Here is a 24735-nt window from a genome sequence, read left to right as displayed (position 1 = left end):
CCAGATGGATTACACTACTTCATTGTGTCTGCTCTGTGCATGTTGCCTACTTACCCATATGATTAATGAAATTGTGAAGACTACATAAAGAGAACAGCCTCAATTCGTCGGGGCATGGACACCACAAGGTGTCGAAAGCGTTCCAAAGGGATGCTGGCCCATGTTGACTCCAATGCTTCCCACAGTTTTGTCAAGTTGGCTGGATGTCCTTTGGGTGGTGGACCATTCTTGATACACACGGGAAACTGTTGAGTGTGAAAAACCCAGCAGTGTTGCAGTTCTTGACACAAACTGGTGTGCCTGGCATCTACTACCATACCCTGTTCAAAGGCGCATAAATCTTTTGTCTTGCCCTTTCACCATCTGAATGGCACACACACAATCAAAGTCTAAACTGTCTCAAGGCTTAAAAGTCCTTCTTTAACCTGTCTCCTTCCCCTTTATCTGCACTGATTGAAGTGTATTTAACAAGCGACATCAATAAGGGATCATAGCTTTCACCTGGATTCACCTGGCCAGTTATGTCATGGAAAGAGCAGGTGTTCTTAATGTTTTGTACACTCAGTGTATGTCTCATGCTCTGTGTACAATATGCATGGATCCACACACCAGGGACATTCTGTGGTCTTGGTTTATTATCATAGGATCTCACATCCCATTAACAAACACCTTAAAAGGAAGTGTGCTTGTATGTTGTACTTCCCCTCAGTCCTATTTTAAGACATTGTCATACTTTTTGCACGCACGCACGCACGCACGCACGCACGCACACACACACACACACACACACACACACACACACACACACACACACACACACACACACACACACAGCAGATCCTGTTTGCCTCCACCTAGAGCAGATGCTTCCACATCCACACAGAAGAGAGACTGCTTGCTCCTTCAAAGATGCTTGTCTGTCGAAACCATCTCCCACTTTGGATATTTGTTCTGCTTATCTCTTATCTACAACTTTGGGGTAAGTACTTCGAATATGAATTTACTGACACTTATGTTGTAGATTTCAGGGTAAAGTAGTTGAGCCATTTCAGTTACAGAGATATTTCAATGATGTTTGGCATCAGTTCTGTCATCTTTATTTCCTGAAAATGTAAGTAGTCTATTTCGTTGGGGTAATGTGATCCTAGGTCACAGGAGGTTGGAGGCACCTTAATTGGGGAGGACGGGCTCGTGGTAATGACCGCAGTGGAATTAGTGGAATGGTATCAAATACATCAAACACGTGGTTTCCAGGTGTTTGATGCCATTCCATTTACTCCGTTCCGGCCATTATTATGAGCCGTCCTCCCCTCAGCCTCCACTGTCCTCTATCTGTTTAGTGGAATGCAGTGTTTACTATTAGTGGGTCTCACACTTGACTGCTCCTCCCCAGATAGAGTATCCTCAGACCTCCTCCTGGTCTCCCTCCCAACACCCTCCCTCACCCAGGCCTCCTCTGTAGGCAACACCGTCCTGGGGGCTGTGGTCCTGGTCTGTCGGGCCCCTGAGGGCCCTGGAGGGACCCTGTTCAGACTCCACCGGGTTAAAAAGCTGGTGGACACCATGACTTTCCCCAGTGAGACACAGGAGGCCCAGTTCACAGTGAGAGTGAGGGAGGATTCAGCCCGGGAGGTTCTATACTGCTGCCTGTATCAGAACAGCCAGGGGATGTATAGCCCATACAGCCACTATCTGACTCTGAATCAACAAGGTGAGATTTCTAGTTTTATAGTGAGTTTTATATTTATGATTGATGATTTTGGATCAAGTATGTCCAAGTATGTTGGAGCCGTGGATCTGGGACAGAAACTACTGCAAGCACCATGATCACTACAAATAATGATAATAATCTTTTTCTGTGATTTATTGTAACAGTACATGGAAATGCTATTTCAAAGTGAGAAACTGTTTAAAGCCACTGGTGGTGGAAGTCAGTAAACACTCCCATCCGCTTCTCCACCACCACTGGCAAAACTGCCATAGGTGTTCTCAGTGGTTACGTGTGTGTGTGCTTGGATGTGTGTATCGTACTGTTACACCCTGCAGGTCATATAGAAACCACAAACATCAAGCTTGACAGTTAAGGCAGGAAGTGTGAATGACAACAGAGGGTAAACTTAAAATGGCAGTTCTCACATTACCTCAGAGACCGGATATACAGCTTCTGCTAAATAGTACACAATGCCTATAGACTACTATGCATTTGGTTTGATAAAGTTTATTACGAAAGTAACAAGCTCTTGAATTCATCTCCTTGGAGTTGAAAGGAAGCTCCCTTCTTGACTTTTCTTAAAGTAGGAAGACTTCACCATTACAACCCCTTTATAGCAAATCAATTAATCAATCAATCAAATGTATTTATGAAGCCCTTCTTACATCAGCTGATGTCACAAAGTGCTGTACAGAAACCCAGCCTAAAACCCCAAACAGCAAGCAATGCAGGTGTAGAAGCACAGTGGTTAGGAAAAACTCTCAGGAAAGGCAAGAACCTAGGAAGAAACCTAGAGAGGAACCAGGCTATGAGGGGTGGTCAGTCCTCTTCTGGCTGTGCCGGGTGGAGATTATAACAGAATATGGCCAAGATGTTCAAATGTTCATAAATGACCAGCATGGTCAAATAATAATAATCACAGTAGTTGTCGAGGGTGCAACAGGTCAGCACCTCAGGAGTAAATGTCAGTTGGCTTTTCATAGCCGATCATTCAGAGTATCTCTGCCGCTCCTGCGGACTCTAGAGAGTTGAAAACAGCAAGTCTGGGACAAGGTAACATGTCCGGTGAAGAGGTCAGAGTTCCATAGCCACAGGCAGAACAGTTGAAACTAGAGCAGCAGCACGACCAGGTGGACTGGGGACAGCAAGGAGTCATCAGGCCAGGTAGTCCTGAGGCATGGTCCTAGGGCTCAGGTCCTGAGAGAGAGAGAGCGAGAGAGCGAGAGAGAGAGAGAGAGAGAGAGAGAGAGAGAGAGAGAGAGAAAGAGAGAGAGAGAGAGAGAGAGAGAGAGATAGAGAGAGAGAGAGAATGCTTAAATTCACACAGGACACATGATAAGACAGGAGAAATTCTCCAGATATAACAGACTGACCCTAGCCCCCCGATAAATTAATGCAGCATCTCCCTCTCTCCCCCTCTCCCTCTCTCCCTCTCTCTCTCTAGGTGTAGCCTCTCCTAGAGCTCCTCCTCCTCCTTCCCTCCCTCTCCTCCCACCCCTCCTCTCAGTTGATCCCGCAGGTGGGCAGGTGAAGCACGGCCAGACGTTATCCTTCCACTGCTCTCTGCCTACTCCTCACTCCCAGCAGAGCCCTAAACCAGAGGCCTTCCTACTGCTGAGGACAGCTAAAGCGACTGGGCACTCCATGGGGAGCTCCATGGTCCACCCCCAGGCCTCCCTGGTGTCCCACTCCACAGCCCAGACCGGGGCCTTCCACCTGGGGCCCGTGAGGGGAGGCGAGGGGGGATCCTACACCTGCCTCTACCAGGTTACAGTGCCTCGTCAGGGACCGGCTAATTCAACCGCCAGTCATCCAGTTCTTGTCACGGTCACAGGTGAGAGATCTGGTTGAGGGGTGAAATTGCAACTAGACACTGATCTAATGTCAGTTATGTATTCTATTCCCAATGGTTAAGGTTAGAATTGTGTGTGAGAAAAATCTGATATCCATACTCTCTCTCCATCTTTTCTCTGGTGGGCCTGTCATCCCAGAGCTGTTGCCGGTGCCCACTCTCTCTCTCCAGAGCCAGGCTGGGGAGTGGGCCTTGGTGTGTACTGGTTCACCTGCCTTCCCTGGTGCTCGCTTCTCTCTATACCACCTGGGAAGTACCTTCCCTGATGCCACCAGTAATGCCCCCGCTACCCGACATCGTGCCCTTTTTGCTCTCTCATCCCTGCCTGCCCAGGACGGCCCGTTGTCGGACCACTACCAGTGCCAATACAGTTCCCTGCTGGGAGCAGAGTGGAGCCACTCAGAGAGAAGTCCACTGCTGGCTGTGCCAAGAGTCATAGGTCTGCATCTCTCTGATGTCTGTGTCTGCCTGAGCCTGTGTGCGTCAACTCATACAACTCAAGAGGCAGCCTTTAATTATTTTTCACCTATAATGTCTGTCATTCTCTTCCAGACAAGACCACCATCTCCCCTCCCTCCTCACCAGGTAACTCACAGAGCCATTACAATCAACAAATCACCCTCTGACTGGGTATTGATATTAGACACAGTGTGGGCCTGATGTTTGGTATTGATATTAGACACAGTGTGGGCCTGATGTTTGGTATTGATAATAGACACAGTGTGGGCCTGATGTTTGGTATTGATGTTAGACACAGTGTGGGCCTGATGTTTGGTATTGATATTAGACACAGTGTGGGCCTGATGTTTGGTATTGATGTTAGACACAGTGTGGGACTGATGTTTGGTATTGATGTTAGACACAGTGTGGGCTTGATGTTTGGTATTGATATTAGACACAGTGTGGGCTTGATGTTTGGTATTGATATTAGACACAGTGTGGGCCTGATGTTTGGTATTGATATTGGACACAGTGTGGGACTGATGTTTGGTATTGATATTAGACAGAGTGTGGGACTGATGTTTGGTATTGATGTTAGACACAGTGTGGGCCTGATGTTTGGTATTGATATTAGACATAGTGTGGGCCTGATGTTTGGTATTGATATTAGACACAGTGTGGGCTTGATGTTTGGTATTGATATTAGACACAGTGTGGGACTGATGTTTGGTATTGATATTAGACACAGTGTGGGCCTGATGTTGGGTATTGATATTAGACACAGTGTGGGAATGATGTTTGGTATTGATGTTAGACACAGTGTGGACCTGATGTTTGGTATTGATATTAGACACAGTGTGGGACTGATGTTTGGTATTGATGTTAGACACAGTGTGGACCTGATGTTTGGTATTGATGTTAGACACAGTGTGGGCCTGATGTTTGGTATTGATATTGGACACAGTGTGGGACTGATGTTTGGTATTGATATTAGACAGAGTGTGGGCCTGATGTTTGGTATTGATGTTAGACACAGTGTGGACCTGATGTTTGGTATTGATATTAGACACAGTGTGGGACTGATGTTTGGTATTGATGTTAGACACAGTGTGGACCTGATGTTTGGTATTGATGTTAGACACAGTGTGGGCCTGATGTTTGGTATTGATATTGGACACAGTGTGGGACTGATGTTTGGTATTGATATTAGACAGAGTGTGGGACTGATGTTTGGTATTGATGTTAGACACAGTGTGGGCCTGATGTTTGGTATTGATATTAGACATAGTGTGGGCCTGATGTTTGGTATTGATATTAGACACAGTGTGGGCTTGATGTTTGGTATTGATATTAGACACAGTGTGGGACTGATGTTTGGTATTGATATTAGACACAGTGTGGGCCTGATGTTGGGTATTGATATTAGACACAGTGTGGGAATGATGTTTGGTATTGATGTTAGACACAGTGTGGACCTGATGTTTGGTATTGATATTGGACACAGTGTGGGCCTGATGTTTGGTATTGATATTAGACACAGTGTGGGCTTGATGTTTGGTATTGATTTTAGACACAGTGTGGGCCTGATGTTTGGTATTGATATTAGACACAGTGTGGGCCTGATGTTTGGTATTGATATTAGACACAGTGTGGGCCTGATGTTTGGTATTGATATTAGACACAGTGTGGGCCTGATGTTTGGTATTGCTATTAGACACAGTGTGGGACTGATGTTTGGTATTGATATTAGACACAGTGTGGGCCTGATGTTTGGTATTGATATTAGACAGTGTGGGCTTGATGTTTGGTATTGATATTAGACAGTGTGGGACTGATGTTTGGTATTGATATTAGACACAGTGTGGGACTGATGTTTGGTATTGATATTAGACACAGTGTGGGACTGATGTTTGGTATTGATATTAGACACAGTGTGGGCCTGATGTTTGGTATTGATGTTAGACACAGTGTGGGCCTGATGTTTGGTATTGATATTAGACACAGTGTGGGCTTGATGTTTGGTATTGATATTAGACACAGTGTGGGACTGATGTTTGGTATTGATATTAGACACAGTGTGGGACTGATGTTTGGTATTGATGTTAGACACAGTGTGGACCTGATGTTTGGTATTGATGTTAGACACAGTGTGGGCCTGATGTTTGGTATTGATATTGGACACAGTGTGGGACTGATGTTTGGTATTGATATTAGACAGAGTGTGGGACTGATGTTTGGTATTGATGTTAGACACAGTGTGGGCCTGATGTTTGGTATTGATATTAGACAGTGTGGGCCTGATGTTTGGTATTGATATTAGACACAGTGTGGGCTTGATGTTTGGTATTGATATTAGACACAGTGTGGGACTGATGTTTGGTATTGATATTAGACACAGTGTGGGCCTGATGTTGGGTATTGATATTAGACAGTGTGGGCTTGATGTTTGGTATTGATATTAGACAGTGTGGGACTGATGTTTGGTATTGATATTAGACACAGTGTGGGACTGATGTTTGGTATTGATATTAGACACAGTGTGGGACTGATGTTTGGTATTGATATTAGACACAGTGTGGGCCTGATGTTTGGTATTGATGTTAGACACAGTGTGGGCCTGATGTTTGGTATTGATATTAGACACAGTGTGGGCTTGATGTTTGGTATTGATATTAGACACAGTGTGGGACTGATGTTTGGTATTGATATTAGACACAGTGTGGGCCTGATGTTTGGTATTGATGTTAGACACAGTGTGGGCCTGATGTTTGCTATTGATGTTAGACACAGTGTGGGCCTGATGTTTGGTATTGATATTAGACACAGTGGGGGACTGATGTTTGGTATTGATATTAGACACAGTGTGGGCCTGATGTTGGGTATTGATATTAGACACAGTGTGGGAATGATGTTTGGTATTGATGTTAGACACAGTGTGGACCTGATGTTTGGTATTGATATTGGACACAGTGTGGGCCTGATGTTTGGTATTGATATTAGACACAGTGTGGGCTTGATGTTTGGTATTGATTTTAGACACAGTGTGGGCCTGATGTTTGGTATTGATATTAGACACAGTGTGGGCCTGATGTTTGGTATTGATATTAGACACAGTGTGGGCCTGATGTTTGGTATTGATATTAGACACAGTGTGGGCCTGATGTTTGGTATTGCTATTAGACACAGTGTGGGACTGATGTTTGGTATTGATATTAGACACAGTGTGGGCCTGATGTTTGGTATTGATATTAGACAGTGTGGGCTTGATGTTTGGTATTGATATTAGACAGTGTGGGCCTGATGTTTGGTATTGCTATTAGACACAGTGTGGGACTGATGTTTGGTATTGATATTAGACACAGTGTGGGACTGATGTTTGGTATTGATATTAGACACAGTGTGGGCCTGATGTTTGGTATTGATGTTAGACACAGTGTGGGCCTGATGTTTGGTATTGATATTAGACACAGTGTGGGCTTGATGTTTGGTATTGATATTAGACACAGTGTGGGACTGATGTTTGGTATTGATATTAGACACAGTGTGGGACTGATGTTTGGTATTGATGTTAGACACAGTGTGGACCTGATGTTTGGTATTGATGTTAGACACAGTGTGGGCCTGATGTTTGGTATTGATATTGGACACAGTGTGGGACTGATGTTTGGTATTGATATTAGACAGAGTGTGGGACTGATGTTTGGTATTGATGTTAGACACAGTGTGGGCCTGATGTTTGGTATTGATATTAGACATAGTGTGGGCCTGATGTTTGGTATTGATATTAGACACAGTGTGGGCTTGATGTTTGGTATTGATATTAGACACAGTGTGGGACTGATGTTTGGTATTGATATTAGACACAGTGTGGGCCTGATGTTGGGTATTGATATTAGACAGTGTGGGCTTGATGTTTGGTATTGATATTAGACAGTGTGGGACTGATGTTTGGTATTGATATTAGACACAGTGTGGGACTGATGTTTGGTATTGATATTAGACACAGTGTGGGACTGATGTTTGGTATTGATATTAGACACAGTGTGGGCCTGATGTTTGGTATTGATGTTAGACACAGTGTGGGCCTGATGTTTGGTATTGATATTAGACACAGTGTGGGCTTGATGTTTGGTATTGATATTAGACACAGTGTGGGACTGATGTTTGGTATTGATATTAGACACAGTGTGGGCCTGATGTTTGGTATTGATGTTAGACACAGTGTGGGCCTGATGTTTGCTATTGATGTTAGACACAGTGTGGGCCTGATGTTTGGTATTGATATTAGACACAGTGGGGGACTGATGTTTGGTATTGATATTAGACACAGTGTGGGCCTGATGTTGGGTATTGATATTAGACACAGTGTGGGAATGATGTTTGGTATTGATGTTAGACACAGTGTGGACCTGATGTTTGGTATTGATATTGGACACAGTGTGGGCCTGATGTTTGGTATTGATATTAGACACAGTGTGGGCTTGATGTTTGGTATTGATTTTAGACACAGTGTGGGCCTGATGTTTGGTATTGATATTAGACACAGTGTGGGCCTGATGTTTGGTATTGATATTAGACACAGTGTGGGCCTGATGTTTGGTATTGATATTAGACACAGTGTGGGCCTGATGTTTGGTATTGCTATTAGACACAGTGTGGGACTGATGTTTGGTATTGATATTAGACACAGTGTGGGCCTGATGTTTGGTATTGATATTAGACAGTGTGGGCTTGATGTTTGGTATTGAAATTAGACAGTGTGGGACTGATGTTTGGTATTGATATTAGACACAGTGTGGGACTGATGTTTGGTATTGATATTAGACACAGTGTGGGACTGATGTTTGGTATTGATATTAGACACAGTGTGGGCCTGATGTTTGGTATTGATGTTAGACACAGTGTGGGCCTGATGTTTGGTATTGATATTAGACACAGTGTGGGCTTGATGTTTGGTATTGATATTAGACACAGTGTGGGACTGATGTTTGGTATTGATATTAGACACAGTGTGGGCCTGATGTTTGGTATTGATGTTAGACACAGTGTGGGCCTGATGTTTGCTATTGATGTTAGACACAGTGTGGGCCTGATGTTTGGTATTGATATTAGACACAGTGGGGGACTGATGTTTGGTATTGATATTAGACACCGTGTGGGCTTATGTTTGGTATTGATATTAGACAGTGTGGGTCTGATGTTGGGTATTGATGTTAGACACAGTGTGGGCCTGATGTTTGGTATTGATGTTAGACACAGTGTGGGCCTGATGTTTGGTATTGATGTTAGACACAGTGTGGGCCTGATGTTCGGTATTGATATTAGACACAGTGTGGGCCTGATGTTTGGTATTGATGTTAGACACAGTGTGGGCCTGATGTTTGGTATTGATATTAGACACAGTGTGGGCTTGATGTTTGGTATTGATATTAGACACAGTGTGGGACTGATGTTTGGTATTGATGTTAGACACAGTGTGGGCCTGATGTTTGGTATTGATATTAGACAGTGTGGGCTTGATGTTTGGTATTGATATTAGACAGTGTGGGACTGATGTTTGGTATTGATATTAGACACAGTGTGGGCTTGATGTTTGGTATTGATATTAGACACAGTGTGGGCTTGATGTTTGGTATTGATATTAGACAGTGTGGGCTTGATGTTTGGTATTGATATTAGACAGTGTAGGCCTGATGTTTGGTATTGATATTGGACACAGTGTGGGCCTGATGTTTGGTATTGATATTAGACACAGTGTGGGCCTGATGTTTGGTATTGATATAAGACACAGTGTGGGCCTGATGTTTGGTATTGATATTAGACACAGTGTGGACCTGATGTTTGGTATTGATATTAGACACAGTGTGGGACTGATGTTCGGTATTGATGTTAGACACAGTGTGGGCTTGATGTTTGGTATTGATGTTAGACACAGTGCGGGCCTGATGTTTGGTATTGATGTTAGACACAGTGTGGGCCTGATGTTTGGTATTGATATTAGACACAGTGTGGGCCTGATGTTTGGTATTGATATTGGACACCGTGTGGGCTTGATGTTTGGTATTGATATTGGACACAGTGTGGGCCTGATGTTTGGTATTGATATTAGACACAGTGTGGGCCTGATGTTTGGTATTGATGTTAGACACATTGTTGGCTTGATGTTTGGTATTGATATTAGACACAGTGTGGGACTGATGTTTGGTATTGATATTAGACAGTGTGGGCCTGATGTTTGGTATTGATGTTAGACACAGTGTGGGCCTGATGTTTGGTATTGATATTAGACAGTGTGGGCTTGATGTTTGGTATTGATGTTAGACACAGTGTGGGCTTGATGTTTGGTATTGATGTTAGACACAGTGTGGGCCTGATGTTTGGTATTGATATTAGACACAGTGTGGGACTGATGTTTGGTATTGATATTAGACACAGTGTGGACCTGATGTTTGGTATTGATATTAGACACAGTGTGGGCCTGATGTTTGGTATTGATATTAGACACAGTGTGGGCCTGATGTTTGGTATTGATATTAGACACAGTGTGGGCTTGATGTTTGGTATTGATGTTAGACACAGTGTGGGCCTGATGTTTGGTATTGATGTTAGACACAGTGTGGGCCTGATGTTTGGTATTGATGTTAGACACAGTGTGGGCCTGATGTTTGGTATTGATGTTAGACACAGTGTGGGCCTGATGTTTGGTATTGATGTTAGACACAGTGTGGGCCTGATGTTTGGTATTGATGTTAGACACAGTGTGGGCCTGGTGCTGGGTATTTTTCGTGTTGCCTACTCTACAGAGGTATGACCTTAATTTGATCACCCTGTTGCAGAAGAACTTTCCTGCAATGCAGGACATTTCAAATGTGTAATCCATTTGAGGTGAAGGATTCTGAAGTTTGTTGTTCCCACAGATTTTTCATTACGAAAAGTTTTTCAACTTAATCTGGAAATTACAACAACATTTCCTGTTGCTGCAGGATTATTTTCCTGCTGTAGCACACTGGCTCAAACTAAGATCCTACATCTGTATATGAGGGCTCGTTGATTGACAGGTGATGTTGTCTTTCTGGTAGGGCTGACTGGTGTGGACTGGCCTCTGGTGTTGGGATGTCTTTCTGTTGTGGTTCTGTTCTTCATTGTACTGGTGGGCGTGGGTGTGGCGGTGCAGAGGAAAGGTAATGTTACACCTGTTAACCTATACTCTGTTCCCAGAACAGTTTGTGCTCTCTTGTCAACCAGGAGCGGTTTACCTTAATAGGAGTTGGCAGGACAGCACAAACTGATCTGGGACCAGGCTAGTAAACCTTTAAAGAAGTGTCCTTTACCATACACCTTTTCACTTTTTAATTATCTTCTCTCATTTCTCTTCTCATTGTCCAGTTAAGGTAATAGCGGAAGAAAAGCGTAAAAGGTGGGTGTTGGATCCTCTATCTATGAGTTTCTAACCTTCGGAGAAGTACAGTAATATCATAGAGAATGAGATATTTTAGAATAGTATTTCTAATAGTATTTCTCCCTTTAGAATAGTTTTCTAATAGTATTTCTCCCTTTAAAATAGTATTTATAGTAATATTTCTCCCTTTAGAATAGTTTTCTAATAGTATTTCTCCCTTTAGAATAGTATTCCTAATAGTATTTCTCCCTTTAGAATAGTATTTCTAATAGTGTTTCTCCCTTTAGAATAGTATTTATAGTAGTATTTCTCCCTTTAAAATAGTATTTATAGTAGTATTTCTCTCTCCTAGGGAGGGGGCTCTCCTATGGGCCAAGCTTCATTCTGAGGACCATGTTCTTGGTGAGAGTTTTTCAGTGAATAGAGTGATTCAATGATCTTATGTCTCATAATGCTTTCATGTAGTCATCATCACTGACATCCTTTTTTACATTATTTTATTTGTGTGTTATTGTTTTCCAGACCTTACCCTCAAACATGTCAGCATTACCTCTCAGGTAAGGTCTCTCTCTCCAATTCAACTGAATATACTTTTTTTATTTACCTAAAAGGTAAACCTGCTCTCATTGACTTCCTTCACCTTTTGGACACCTAAGCAACAACCACACAGCTGATAATAATACATCACAACTCTGTTTCTCTCTCTAATATACTTTACTGACATGGAAAGTTAAATTACTTACATTGTCAAAATATACATACAGTATATAAAAAATTGAGTGATCAATAGCAATAACAATAGTAGTAGTGGAAATGGGATTACCATTAACAGCAACTACAACAACAATATTTTATGAGAATAGTAATACATTTAATAAGCAATGTTAGTAGACTAGTCTCAACCTGACTGAGAAGCCACATGGCAAAAGGAAAAACAAAACGGGAAATATTATTGACATTACATTGCACTTTTCACTGGCTGACCTGTTGTGGGCTCCCTGAGTCTGTACCTAGTCAGTGTTTCCCTCAGTTTTTTTTATCAGTCACAGTGGTCAGATAGTCTGTCACCATGTACTGTCTGTTTAGAGACAAATAGCATTGAAGTTTACTTTGATTGTCTTGTGGTGTCTTTCCAATAGGTGATATATATTTTTTTGCTTTGTGATGATTTGGTTGGACCAGATTTTCTGAGTGCTGTCCTGAGGCTCTATGGGGTTGGTTTGGGTAGGGGAACTGAGCCTCAGAACCAGCTGGCTGAGGGGACTCTTCTCTTGTTTCATCTCTTGACATTGTGATGGAATGTTTTGGGGTCACTTGTTTTTAGATGGTTGTAAAATTTGATGGCTCTTTTATCTATTCGAATAAGGAGGGGGTATTGGCCCGATTCTGAGTTTTTCTTTGCACTTGCAATACAGTCTTGCAAATCTCTGCATGCAGTATTTCGATGGGACGTTTGCCCCATTTAGTGAATTCATTATTAGAGAGCAGATCCCATACTTCGCTGCCATATAGAGCAATTGGTTCTATAACTGATTGGAAAATTTTGAGCCAGATTCTAATTGGAATTTCGATTTTAATGTTCCTTTTAATGGCATAGAATGCTCTTCTAGCTTTGTCTCAGCTCGTTTACAGCCATGTGAAAGCTACCCGTGTTGTTGATATTTAGTCCTAGATACGTGTCGTTTTTGATGTGTCCTAATAGAACTGTGTCCAAATAGAATCATTATATTCAGGTTTTTTAGGTTAACGGTCATAGCCCAGGTCTGACAGAACCTGTGCAGATGATCTTGGTGCTGGTGTAACCCCTCAGTGGGAGACAGCAGCACCAGGTCATTTGCGTACAGCAGACACTTGATTTCGGGGTTGTGTACGGTGGAACCAGTTGCTGCAGATTCTTCTAATGTTTTTGCCAGTTCATTAATGTAGGTGTTAAATCGTGTTGGACTTACAGCCCTGTTTCACTCCCCGTCCCTGAGAAAATAAGTCTGTTTGCTTGTTGCAAACCGCATATTTGTTTTTAGTGTACATTGATTTAATAACATCATTATGTTTTCCCTCCAATACCACTTTCTATTAGCTTATAAAAAAATACTTGTGTGTCAAATTGAATCAAATGCTTTCTTGAAGTCGACAAAACACGAGTAGATCGTTCGTGCCTTTGTTTTGGTTTACTTGTTGGTCAATTAGTGTGTGGAGGGTGTAAATGTGGTCTGTACACTTTTTAATTTTTTTATTCTGGCTTCTGCTCAGGATGTTGTGTTCATCAAGGAAATTACGTTGTCTACTATTTATGATACTGCAGAGAATTGTCCCCAAGTTGCTGTTAATGCAAATTCCTCAAATTATTTGGGTCAAATTTGTCTCCATTTTTATAAATTGGTCTGATCAATCCTTGGTTCCAAAAATAGGGGGAAATGCCTGCAGTGAGGATAACATTGAAGAGTTTGAGTATAGCAAATTTGTATTTGTGATCTGTAAATTTGATCATTTCATTTAAAATACCATCAGCACCACAGGACTTTTTGGGTTGGAGAGTATATAGTTTTTCCAATAATTCTTACATTTACATTTACATTTAAGTCATTTAGCAGACGCTCTTATCCAGAGCGACTTACAAATTGGTGCATTCACCTTAAGATATCCAGTGGAACAGCCACTTTACAATAGTGCATCTAAATCTTTTAAGGGGGGGGGTCAGAAGGATTACTTTATCCTATCCTAGGTATTCCTTAAAGAGGTGGGGTTTCAGGTGTCTCCGGAAGGTGGTGATTGACTCCGCTGTCCTGGCGTTGTGAGGGAGTTTGTTCCACCATTGGGGTGCCAGAGCAGCGAACAGTTTTGACTGGGCTGAGCGGGAACTGTACTTTCTCAGTGGTAGGGAGGCGAGCAGGCCAGAGGTGGATGAACGCAGTGCCCTTGTTTGGGTGTAGGGCCTGATCAGAGCCTGAAGGTACTGAGGTGCCGTTCCCCTCACAGCTCCGTAGGCAAGCACCATGGTCTTGTAGCGGATGCGAGCTTCAACTGGAAGCCAGTGGAGAGAGCGGAGGAGCGAGGTGACGTGAGAGAACTTGGGAAGGTTGAACACCAGACGGGCTGCGGCGTTCTGGATGAGTTGTAGGGGTTTAATGGCACAGGCAGGGAGCCCAGCCAACAGCGAGTTGCAGTAATCCAGACGGGAGATGACAAGTGCCTGGATTAGGACCTGCGCCGCTTCCTGTGTGAGGCAGGGTCGTACTCTGCGGATGTTGTAGAGCATGAACCTACAGGAACGGGCCACCGCCTTGATGTTAGTTGAGAACGACAGGGTGTTGTCCAGGATCACGCCAAGGTTCTTAGCGCTCTGGGAGGAGGACACAATGGAGTTGTCAACCGTGATGGCGAGATCATGGAACGGGCAGTCCTTCCCCGGGAGGAAGAGCAGCTCCGTCTTGCCGAGGTTCAGCTTGAGTTGGTGATCCGTCATCCACACTGATATGTCTGCCAGACATGCAGAGATGCGATTCGCCACCTGGTTATCAGAAGGGGGAAAGGAGAAGATTAATTGTGTGTCGTCTGCATAGCAATGATAGGAGAGAGCATGTGAGGTTATGACAGAGCCAAGTGACTTGGTGTATAGCGAGAATAGGAGAGGGCCTAGAACAGAGCCCTGGGGGACACCAGTGGTGAGAGCACGTGGTGAGGAGACAGATTCTCGCCACGCCACCTGGTAGGAGCGACCTGTCAGGTAGGACGCAATCCAAGCGTGGGCTGCGCCGGAGATGCCCAACTCGGAGAGGGTGGAGAGGAGGATCTGATGGTTCACAGTATCGAAGGCAGCCGATAGGTCTAGAAGGATGAGAGCAGAGGAGAGAGAGTTAGCTTTAGCAGTGCGGAGCGCCTCCGTGATACTGAGAAGAGCAGTCTCAGTTGAATGACTAGTCTTGAAACCTGACTGATTTGGATCAAGAAGGTCATTCTGAGAGAGATAGCAGGAGAGCTGGCCAAGGACGGCACGTTCAAGAGTTTTGGAGAGAAAAGAAAGAAGGGATACTGGTCTGTAGTTGTTGACATCGGAGGGATCGAGTGTAGGTTTTTTCAGAAGGGGTGCAACTCTCGCTCTCTTGAAGACGGAAGGGACGTAGCCAGCGGTCAAGGATGAGTTGATGAGCGAGGTGAGGTAAGGGAGAAGGTCTCCGGAAATGGTCTGGAGAAGAGAGGAGGGGATAGGGTCAAGCGGGCAGGTTGTTGGGCGGCCGGCCGTCACAAGATGCAAGATTTCATCTGGAGAGAGAGGGGAGAAAGAGGTCAGAGCACAGGGTAGGGCAGTGTGAGCAGAACCAGCGGTGTCGTTTGACTTAGCAAACGAGGATCGGATGTCGTCGACCATCTTTTCAAAATGGTTGACAAAGTCATCTGCAGAGAGGGAGGAGGGGGGGGGGGGGAGGAGGATTCAGGAGGGAGGAGAAGGTGGCAAAGAGCTTCCTAGGGTTAGAGGCAGATGCTTGGAATTTAGAGTGGTAGAAAGTGGCTTTAGCAGCAGAGACAGAAGAGGAAAATGTAGAGAGGAGGGAGTGAAAGGATGCCAGGTCCGCAGGGAGGCGAGTTTTCCTCCATTTCCGCTCGGCTGCCCGGAGCCCTGTTCTGTGAGCTCGCAATGAGTCGTCGAGCCACGGAGCAGGAGGGGAGGACCGAGCCGGCCTGGAGGATAGGGGACATAGAGAGTCAAAGGATGCAGAAAGGGAGGAGAGGAGGGTTGAGGAGGCAGAATCAGGAGATAGGTTGGAGAAGGTTTGAGCAGAGGGAAGAGATGATAGGATGGAAGAGGAGAGAGTAGCGGGGGAGAGAGAGCGAAGGTTGGGACGGCGCGATACCATCCGAGTAGGGGCAGTGTGGGAAGTGTTGGATGAGAGCGAGTGGGAAAAGGATACAAGGTAGTGGTTGGAGACTTGGAGGGGAGTTGCAATGAGGTTAGTGGAAGAACAGCATCTAGTAAAGATGAGGTCAAGCGTATTGCCTGCCTTGTGAGTAGGGGGGGAGGTGAGAGGGTGAGGTCAAAAGAGGAGAGGAGTGGAACGAAGGAGGCAGAGAGGAATGAGTCAAAGGTAGACGTGGGGAGGTTAAAGTCACCCAGAACTGTGAGAGGTGAGCCGTCCTCAGGAAAGGAGCTTATCAAGGCATCAAGCTCATTGATGAACTCTCCAAGGGAACCTGGAGGGCGATAAATGATAAGGATGTTAAGCTTGAAAGGGCTGGTAACTGTGACAGCATGGAATTCAAAGGAGGCGATAGACAGATGGGTAAGGGGAGAAAGAGAGAATGACCACTTGGGAGAGATGAGGATCCCGGTGCCACCACCCCGCTGACCAGAAGCTCTCGGGGTGTGCGAGAACACGTGGGCAGACGAGGAGAGAGCAGTAGGAGTAGCAGTGTTATCTGTGGTGATCCATGTTTCCGTCAGTGCCAAGAAGTCGAGGGACTGGAGGGAAGCATAGGCTGAGATGAACTCTGCCTTGTTGGCCGCAGATCGGCAGTTCCAGAGGCTACCGGAGACCTGGAACTCCACGTGGGTCGTGCGCGCTGGGACCACCAGGTTAGGGTGGCCGCGGCCACGCGGTGTGAAGCGTTTGTATGGTCTGTGCAGAGAGGAGAGAACAGGGATAGACAGACACATAGTTGACAGGCTACAGAAGAGGCTACGCTAATGCAAAGGAGATTGGAATGACAAGTGGACTACACGTCTCGAATGTTCAGAAAGTTAAGCTTACGTTGCAAAAATCTTATTGACTAAAATTATTAAAATGATACAGTACTGCTGAAGTAGGCTAGCTAGCAGTGGCTGTGTTGTTGACTTTGTTTGAAAGTGTAGCTGGCTAGGTAACCTCGATAGCTGGCCAGGTAACCTCGATAGCTGGCCAGGTAACCTCGATAACTGGCTAGGTAATTACTCTAAACTACACAATTATCTTAGATACAAGGACAGCAAAGACAACTATGTAGCTAGCTAACACTACACTAATCAAATCGTTCCGTTGTAATGTAATAGTTTCTACAGTGCTGCTATTCGGTAGAAGTTGGCTAGCTAGCAGTGTTGACTAGGTAGGAGAACGGCAGCGCGGCGGACGAAAATAGCTGGCTAGCTAACCGATAATTACTCTAGACTACACAATTATCTTAGATACAAAGACAGCAAAGACAACTATGTAGCTAGCTAACACTACACTAGTGTAGTGGGGGTATCCACAGTAGTAGTTGGGGTATCCACAGGATTCTGATAGTCTTTGACTGCTGATTCAAGTATTTTATATTTTTCTTGTATATCTTTTTGTTCTGGGCCCTTTGTTATATTGCTGTAGAGGTTTGTAAAGGTGATTCTCCACATATCGGATATTGGGAAGCCAATTCCTCATGAGGTTTGTTTAATAATATTCAAATTCTCCCAGAAGTGGTTTGATTCTATGGATTCCGCAATTACATCCAGCTGATTTCTAATGTGCTGTTGCTTTTTGTTTTTAGGGTGTGTTTGTATTGCTTCAGTGTTTCCCCATATTGAAGGCGTATATTTTTGTTGTCTGATTCTCTGTTTTGCATTAGATATATTTCTCAATGACTTTCTTACATTTTTGCTATCATTATCAAGCCATTTTTTATTATCTATTATTTTTGGTTTGCTCTTATGTTTCTTTAGATTAGCCAAGGAGGCTCATTTTTCAAATATAAAGTTTCTGTTCCAAACTGCCAAATTTAATAGTGTCTAGTTCTTCTGCTGTTCTAGCAGTCAGGTCTCCACAGACCAGTACGCTGTCTTGGGCCTGAAGTAGAATGGAGAAACTCTCTTCATTGAGGTAGGGTGACTCTGAGGGGGGAATGTATGAGGCACAGAGGAAGACGTTTTTATCAGTTAAGATAGCCTCCTTGTTGATTGTGAGCATAGTAGCCTCAGCATGTGTTTAATGTTACTCATGTAGTTGGTGGGCTGGGCCAGTTGCTCCTCTCACAGCTTGTGCGTAGCATTAAACACATGCTGAGGGAGGGGGGGGGGGGGGGTTAGGCCTCGTCTGGCCGTGGCTGGGGGAGCCTGGGTGCTGGTCCGGGGTGTTGCCTTAGTGATCTCGGGGGGTGGAGATTGCTTCGCTGTTCCTGGGTGGAGAGGTCGGGCTGCGGTTTAAAGCGACGTCCTTGAGAGTCTTGGCAAGGATGGGGACTGTCTCCCAGTACAGGTGAACATGGTCCTAGAGACAGTCCAGATCGAGGGCGGGATGGTGGGCCAGGCGTACATTGGCGTTTATTCTTTGGATTGTGGCAGGGTGGAAGTCCTTCCTCTGTAGAAGGGTTGACACCACGATCCTTGAGTTGGGGGAGATTGCGGAGGTCTCTCTCGCTCTCATTTATGGGTTTTATCGGCATGGGAAACATATGGTAACATTTCCAAAGCAAGTGGAGTAGATCATTTACAGTAAAATTAACTGTAAACATTACACTCACAGACGTTCCAAAAGAATAAAGACATTTCAAATGTCATATTATGTCTATATACAGTGTTGTAACAATGTGCAAATAGTTCAAGTACAAAAGGGAAAATAATGAAACATCAATATGTTTGTTTTCACAATGGTGTTTGTTCTTCCCTGGTTTCCCTTTTCTTGTCACAACAGCAGTGTGCACGTAGCCTGTCTTCTCTTGAGAACAAGGTTTGCCTACGGCAGCCTTTCTCAATAGCAAGGCTATGCTCACTGAGTCTGTACATAGTCAAAGCTTTCCTTAAGTTTGGGTCAGTCACAGTGGTCAGCTATTATGCCACTGTGCACTCTCTGTTTAGGAACAAATTGTATTCTAGTTTGCTCTGGTTTTTTTGTTGTTGATTCTTTCCAATGTGTCAAGTAATGATCTTTTTGTTTTCTCATGTTTTGGTTGGGTCTAAATGTGTTGCTGTCCTGGGGCTCTGTGGTCTCTGTCTGCCTCCCTACTGAACACAAGCACTCTTTGAGTCAACTTCTCATTACTGCTCCTCTGTGACCTGGGCCAGCCTGCACAGGCCCTCCTCCTCTCGTTAGCTCTAATCATCTCATTAATTAGCTTGATGAGGTGGACTTATTAAGCTAAACCCTCTCCCCAGACAAGGTGTTAGTGTATGGGTTACCGTGGACAGTGTCAACGCAATGCTATCATCATGACTTCATGTGAAGCTATAATCCATCAGGGGAAACTGACTGTCTTTGGATACTAAGAGAATCTTCAGAAGGAAGTGTTTAGATTTTACGTAATGAAACCGCATTTGTGTGTTGCTTCAAAAGATAAAGGAAGTTTTCAAATTTGCCTTAGATGTGCTGTAATAATGAAACCGCTTGTGTGTGCAGGAATGGGGTAACGACGACAGCGCAGCAGAGACAGCCTTCAGCAGGTCCCCTCCATGGAGAACTCTCTCTACGTTTGGCAACACACCATCCTCCTGACCTCCTTCACCTCTCTCTCGTTCCCTCTATTCTCACTCGCTCTCTCTCTATTCCTTTTTCTGTCCATCTTCTTATGTCTCTCTCCCTGACCCTTCTTATCTCTATACAGTACATCTCTTCATGCTCCCTGTCCTTCTTTCTGATCTCTCGTTCTCTCTGTCACCTTTTCGTTCCCTCGCCATCCTTCTCTCTCTTTCTCTCTCCATCCTTTTTTCTCTCTCCATAAACCCTTTCCCTCTCTATCCGTCTCTTCTCTCTCTCCATGTACCCTTACCCTCTCTATCCGTATCTTCTCTCTCCCTGAACCCTTACCCTCTTTATCCGTCTCTTCTCTCTTCTCTCTCCCTGAACCCTTACCCTCTCTATCCGTCTCTTCTCTCTCCCTGAACCCTTACCCTCTCTATCCGTCTCTTCTCTCTCCCTGAACCCTTACCCTCTCTATCCGTCTCTTCTCTCTTCTCTCTCCCTGAACCCTTACCCTCTCTATCCGTATCTTCTCTCTCCCTGAACCCTTACCCTCTCTATCCGTCTCTTCTCTCTCCCTGAACCCTTACCCTCTCTATCCGTCTCTCCTCTCTCCTTGAACCCGTTTCTTTTCTATCTATCTATATTAATTTATCTAAAAGGTAAGCCTACTCGGACTTCCTCCACCTTTTGGACATCTAAGCAACAACCACACGTCTAATCATACATCACAACTCTCTCTCTCTATCTATCTATGGGAAACATGTTCTCTCGGTTTACATTTTTTGCTGAAAACCTAGCCGTGATTAGAGGAACAGAGAAGTACACATTTCCTCTAACATGTGTTGCATTTCACAAGTTTGCATTAGGTCACTTTCACTGAATCTTATTGAATTTCATAAGTTGTTTCATGTACATAAAATCTATTTTATAATAAAAGCTGTAATTTAATTCTAATCTAGCGGCTTCATGTGTTTGAGTGTGATGCATGTAGACTTATTTTCACTCTTTTCTGAAAGTAAGGCCACATGTAAAAATATGAAATTTCCCTTTATCCTGTCTGGGAAAGCGGAACCCCTCGCCAGCAGCCAATGAAATTGCAGGGCGCCAAATTCAATACACAGAAATCTCATCATTCAAATTTCTCTAACATACAAGTATTATACACCATTTTAAAGATAAAATTCTCGTTTATCCAACCACAGTGTCCGATTTCAAAAAGGTTTTTCGGCGAAAGCAGAACGTATTATGTTAGGTCAGCAACTAGTCACAGAAAGCCTACAGCCATTTTCCAACCAAAGAGAGGAGTCACAAAAAGCAGAAATAGAGAAAATGAATCACTAACCTTTGATATTCTTCATCAGATGACACTCCCGGGACAACATGTTACACAATGTTTTGTTCGATCAAGTTCATATTTATATCCAAAAACCTCAGTTTACATTTGGCTTTGCCTCCAAAACATCCCGTGAATTTGCACATGTGCTGAGCCACATCAATTTACAGCAATACTCATGATAAACATTGATAAAAGATACAAGTGTTATTCACAGAATTAAAGATATACTTCTCCTTAATGCAACCGCTGTGTCAATATTTTTAAAAAACTTTACGGAAAAAGCAAACCATGCAATAATCTGAGTACGGTGCTCAGACAACAAATCAAGCCAAACAGATATCCGCCATGTTGGAGTCAACAGAAGTCAGAAATAGCATTATAAATATTCACTTACCTTTGATCTTCATCAGAATGCATTCCCAGGAATCCCAGTTCCACAATAAATGTTTGATTTGTTCGCTGAAGTTCATCTTTATGTCCAAATACCTCCATTTTGTTAGCGAGTTTAGCCCAGTATCCCAAATTCATGACGCGCGATCACTAGGAGCAGACAAAGTCAAACAGTTCCGTTACAGTCCGTAGAAACATGTCAAACGATGTTTAGAATCAATCTTTAGGATGTTTTTAACATAGATCTTCTATAATGTTCCAACCGGAGAATTCCTTTGTCTTCAGAAATGCAATGGAACGCAAGCTAAATCTCTCACGTGAACGTGCATGGTCAGCTCATGGCACTCTGGGAGAGACCTTACTCAATCCCCTCTCATTCGCCCCCACTTCACAGTAGAAGCATCAAACAAGGTTCTAAAGACTATTGTCATCTAGTGGAAGCCTTAGGAAGTGCAATATGACCCCATAGACACTGTGTATTCGATAGGCCAAGAGTTGAAAAACTACAAACCTCAGATTTCTCACTTCCTGGTTGGATTTGTCTCAGGTTTTTGCCTGCCATGTGAGTTCTGTTATACTCACAGACATCATTCAAACATTTTCAGAAACTTCCGAGTGTTTTCTATCCAAATCTACTAATAATATGCATATATTAGCAACTGGGACTGAGTAGCAGGCAGTTTATTCTGGGCACGATTTTCAGAGTATTCATTTGTCCAACAATTTTTTTTACATTGAAGTTCCTTGAAAGTGACACTAGAGGGCACTCTCCATGAAGAGTTAGTACTTTTACAGCGATAGCATCTCTTTTACAATTTGTCAGTTGGAAATTATTGAACATGCATCAGTTCAGCTCCACCTCACCAATTTAATGTCTCACCCACAGTTATTGTCAGTGGAAAAACTTAGAGAGGGCCAGGTTACAGCAAACCCTAGAGCTCTGGAACAATGTGTTCACAATAAATACAGGAGTGGAAACCACATATTGTTATGTATTATTATCAGATGTGTGGTTGTTGCTTAGATGTCCAAAAGGTAGAGGAAGTCAATGAGACACACTGCTAGACCGATACTGAGCGATAGCACAAAGCATTACTAAAGGTAGAGAGAGGAGAGAAGTATTATGGTGATACATCACTGATACTTGTTTATGAGTTTCTATTACAGACTATAAATCACACAAGTAATAGTAGCATCATTGTACCGGTGGCAATTGGTCAGAAAGGATACTCTGTATGACTCCTAGTTGTATAAGTTGGACAGGGTTACATGGGGTCGCTGTTAGCCGGACCTGTGAGTTACAGGTGGCCATGAGATAAGACTTCAGGAGATAAGAGCTGCTGACGATGCCTGCGTCCCAAATGGCATGCTATTCTTGATATAGTGCACTACTTTTGACCAGGGCCCATAGGGCTTTGGGCAAAAGTAGTGCACTGCATAGGGAATAGGGTACCCACTAATCCAGCGCCACTGTTCAAGCCAAAGGCTGCTCTCTGTTCAAAACACTCCACATGAATATGAGTTAATGGATGACCTGGGCACCCTATTTCTTCACTGTAATGCTTCACTGTAAGTATATAGCCTACTATATGGGGACACACGTCACCCTATGGGGCCTGGTCAAAAGTAATGCACTACATCTAGGGAATAGGGTACCATTTTGGATACATCCCAGGAGTTTTTGTCGTATGAATATGTAACTGCCCATGATGGATTGAATAAGTGATGTGAATGTTGAGCACAAATCTACAATCCCTCAGGTCAGGACAAAGGATGTTGTTTCAGCAATAACCACTGGCTTATTGCCTGGAAGGAAGCAGAAACATCATTGTTTTAAAAGTGTCTGGAAATAGAGATTGTACAGTAGGACCACTACACCCTTGCTGAGCATTGATCATCACATTCCTGAAAGATACATGTCATTTATTTAGGGTCAACACCGATGCTTTTTTCACACGTCGTGCTAACCCTGTCAATACCGTGATTTTCACATGGTCCTTTATAGCACAGGTCCAGCCACTATGTTGGATGAATAACCAGGCCAGCTCAATAAAGCTCTGCTCGGTAGTGTGAAAAGAGTACGGCCCTCCCTCTTCAACCATAAGATATTCAGCAGCTCTAAGAGTACGACCCTCCCTCTTCAACCATAAGATATTCAGTAGCTCTAAGAGTACAACCCTCCCTCTTCAACCATAAGATATTCAGTAGCTCTAAGAGTACAATCCTCCCTCTTCAACCATAAGATATTCAGTAGCTCTAAGAGTACGGCCCTCCGTCTTCAACCATAAGATATTCAGCAGCTCTAAGAGTACAATCCTCCCTCTTCAACCATAAGATATTCAGTAGCTCTAAGAGTACAACCCTCCCTCTTCAACCATAAGACATTCAGCAGCTCTAAGAGTACAATCCTCCGTCTTCAACCATAAGATATTCAGCAGCTCTAAGAGTACGGCCCTCCGTCTTCAACCATAAGATATTCAGCAGCTCTAAGAGTACGGCCCTCCGTCTTCAACCATAAGATATTCAGTAGCTCTAAGAGTACGGCCCTCCGTCTTCAACCATAAGATATTCAGCAGCTCTAAGAGTACGGCCCTCCCTCTTCAACCATAAGATATTCAGTAGCTCTAAGAGTACAACCCTCCCTCTTCAACCATAAGATATTCATTAGCTCTAAGAGTACGGCCCTCCGTCTTCAACCATAAGATATTCAGCAGCTCTAAGAGTACGGCCCTCCCTCTTCAACCATAAGATATTCAATAGCTCTAAGAGTACGGCCCTCCGTCTTCAACCATAAGATATTCAGTAGCTCTAAGAGTACGGCCCTCCGTCTTCAACCATAATATATTCAGTAGCTCTAAGAGTACCACCCTCCCTCTTCAACCATAAGATATTCAGTAGCTCTGCGTGTTTTACTAACTGAAGTATTTCATTCATTTCGCTGTTCTGCCAGGTATCAAAAGAACAGAGCACACACCCACACAGGGCATGCAAAACTCCCATTAATCTAGAAGACACACACACACACACACACACACACAGACACACACACACACACGCACACGCACACACACCTGTGAGTAGGGACTATAAATGGTGTCGTACACCTGGTATCTGTATGGTGTTTGTCAGCATACCTGACTATTGTAGGCTACTGTATGATAACAATGCCCCACCCAGCCCTAGTAGGCCATGCATACAATAGGGAAATAA

General features: G+C 43.9%; 1 protein-coding gene across 1 annotated transcript; it reads left to right on the top strand.

Moving 5' to 3' along the window:
- The first annotated feature begins 1344 nt into the window (after positions 1–1344).
- Positions 1345–20107, top strand: LOC129839282 (uncharacterized). The gene is made up of 9 exons (XM_055906592.1): positions 1345–1711; positions 3156–3545; positions 3703–4002; positions 4116–4148; positions 11084–11185; positions 11391–11421; positions 11756–11805; positions 11926–11960; positions 19737–20107. The coding sequence occupies exons 1-9, from the start codon at positions 1345–1347 to the stop codon at positions 19830–19832; spliced, it is 1404 nt and encodes a 467-aa protein (XP_055762567.1). The 3' UTR covers positions 19833–20107.
- Positions 20108–24735: the final 4628 nt, after the last annotated feature.

This window comes from Salvelinus fontinalis, chromosome 40 (assembly GCF_029448725.1).
Source record: "Salvelinus fontinalis isolate EN_2023a chromosome 40, ASM2944872v1, whole genome shotgun sequence".
Lineage (NCBI taxonomy): Eukaryota > Metazoa > Chordata > Actinopteri > Salmoniformes > Salmonidae > Salvelinus > Salvelinus fontinalis.
The sequence above is the reverse complement of the archived record's forward strand: the minus strand, read 5'-3'. Positions and strand labels throughout refer to the sequence as shown.

What these genes read in the sequence shown, in the direction of transcription:
- LOC129839282 (XM_055906592.1), top strand. Translation starts at nt 1,345, where the DNA reads ATGCAGTGTTTACTATTAGTGGGTCTCACACTTGACTGCTCCTCCCCA. An exon ending in TCTGACTCTGAATCAACAAG is followed by an intron (nt 1,712 to 3,155) that starts GTGAGATTTCTA and finishes CTCTCTCTCTAG; the next exon opens with GTGTAGCCTCTCCTAGAGCT. An exon ending in GCGGAAGAAAAGCGTAAAAG is followed by an intron (nt 11,422 to 11,755) that starts GTGGGTGTTGGA and finishes TCTCTCTCCTAG; the next exon opens with GGAGGGGGCTCTCCTATGGG.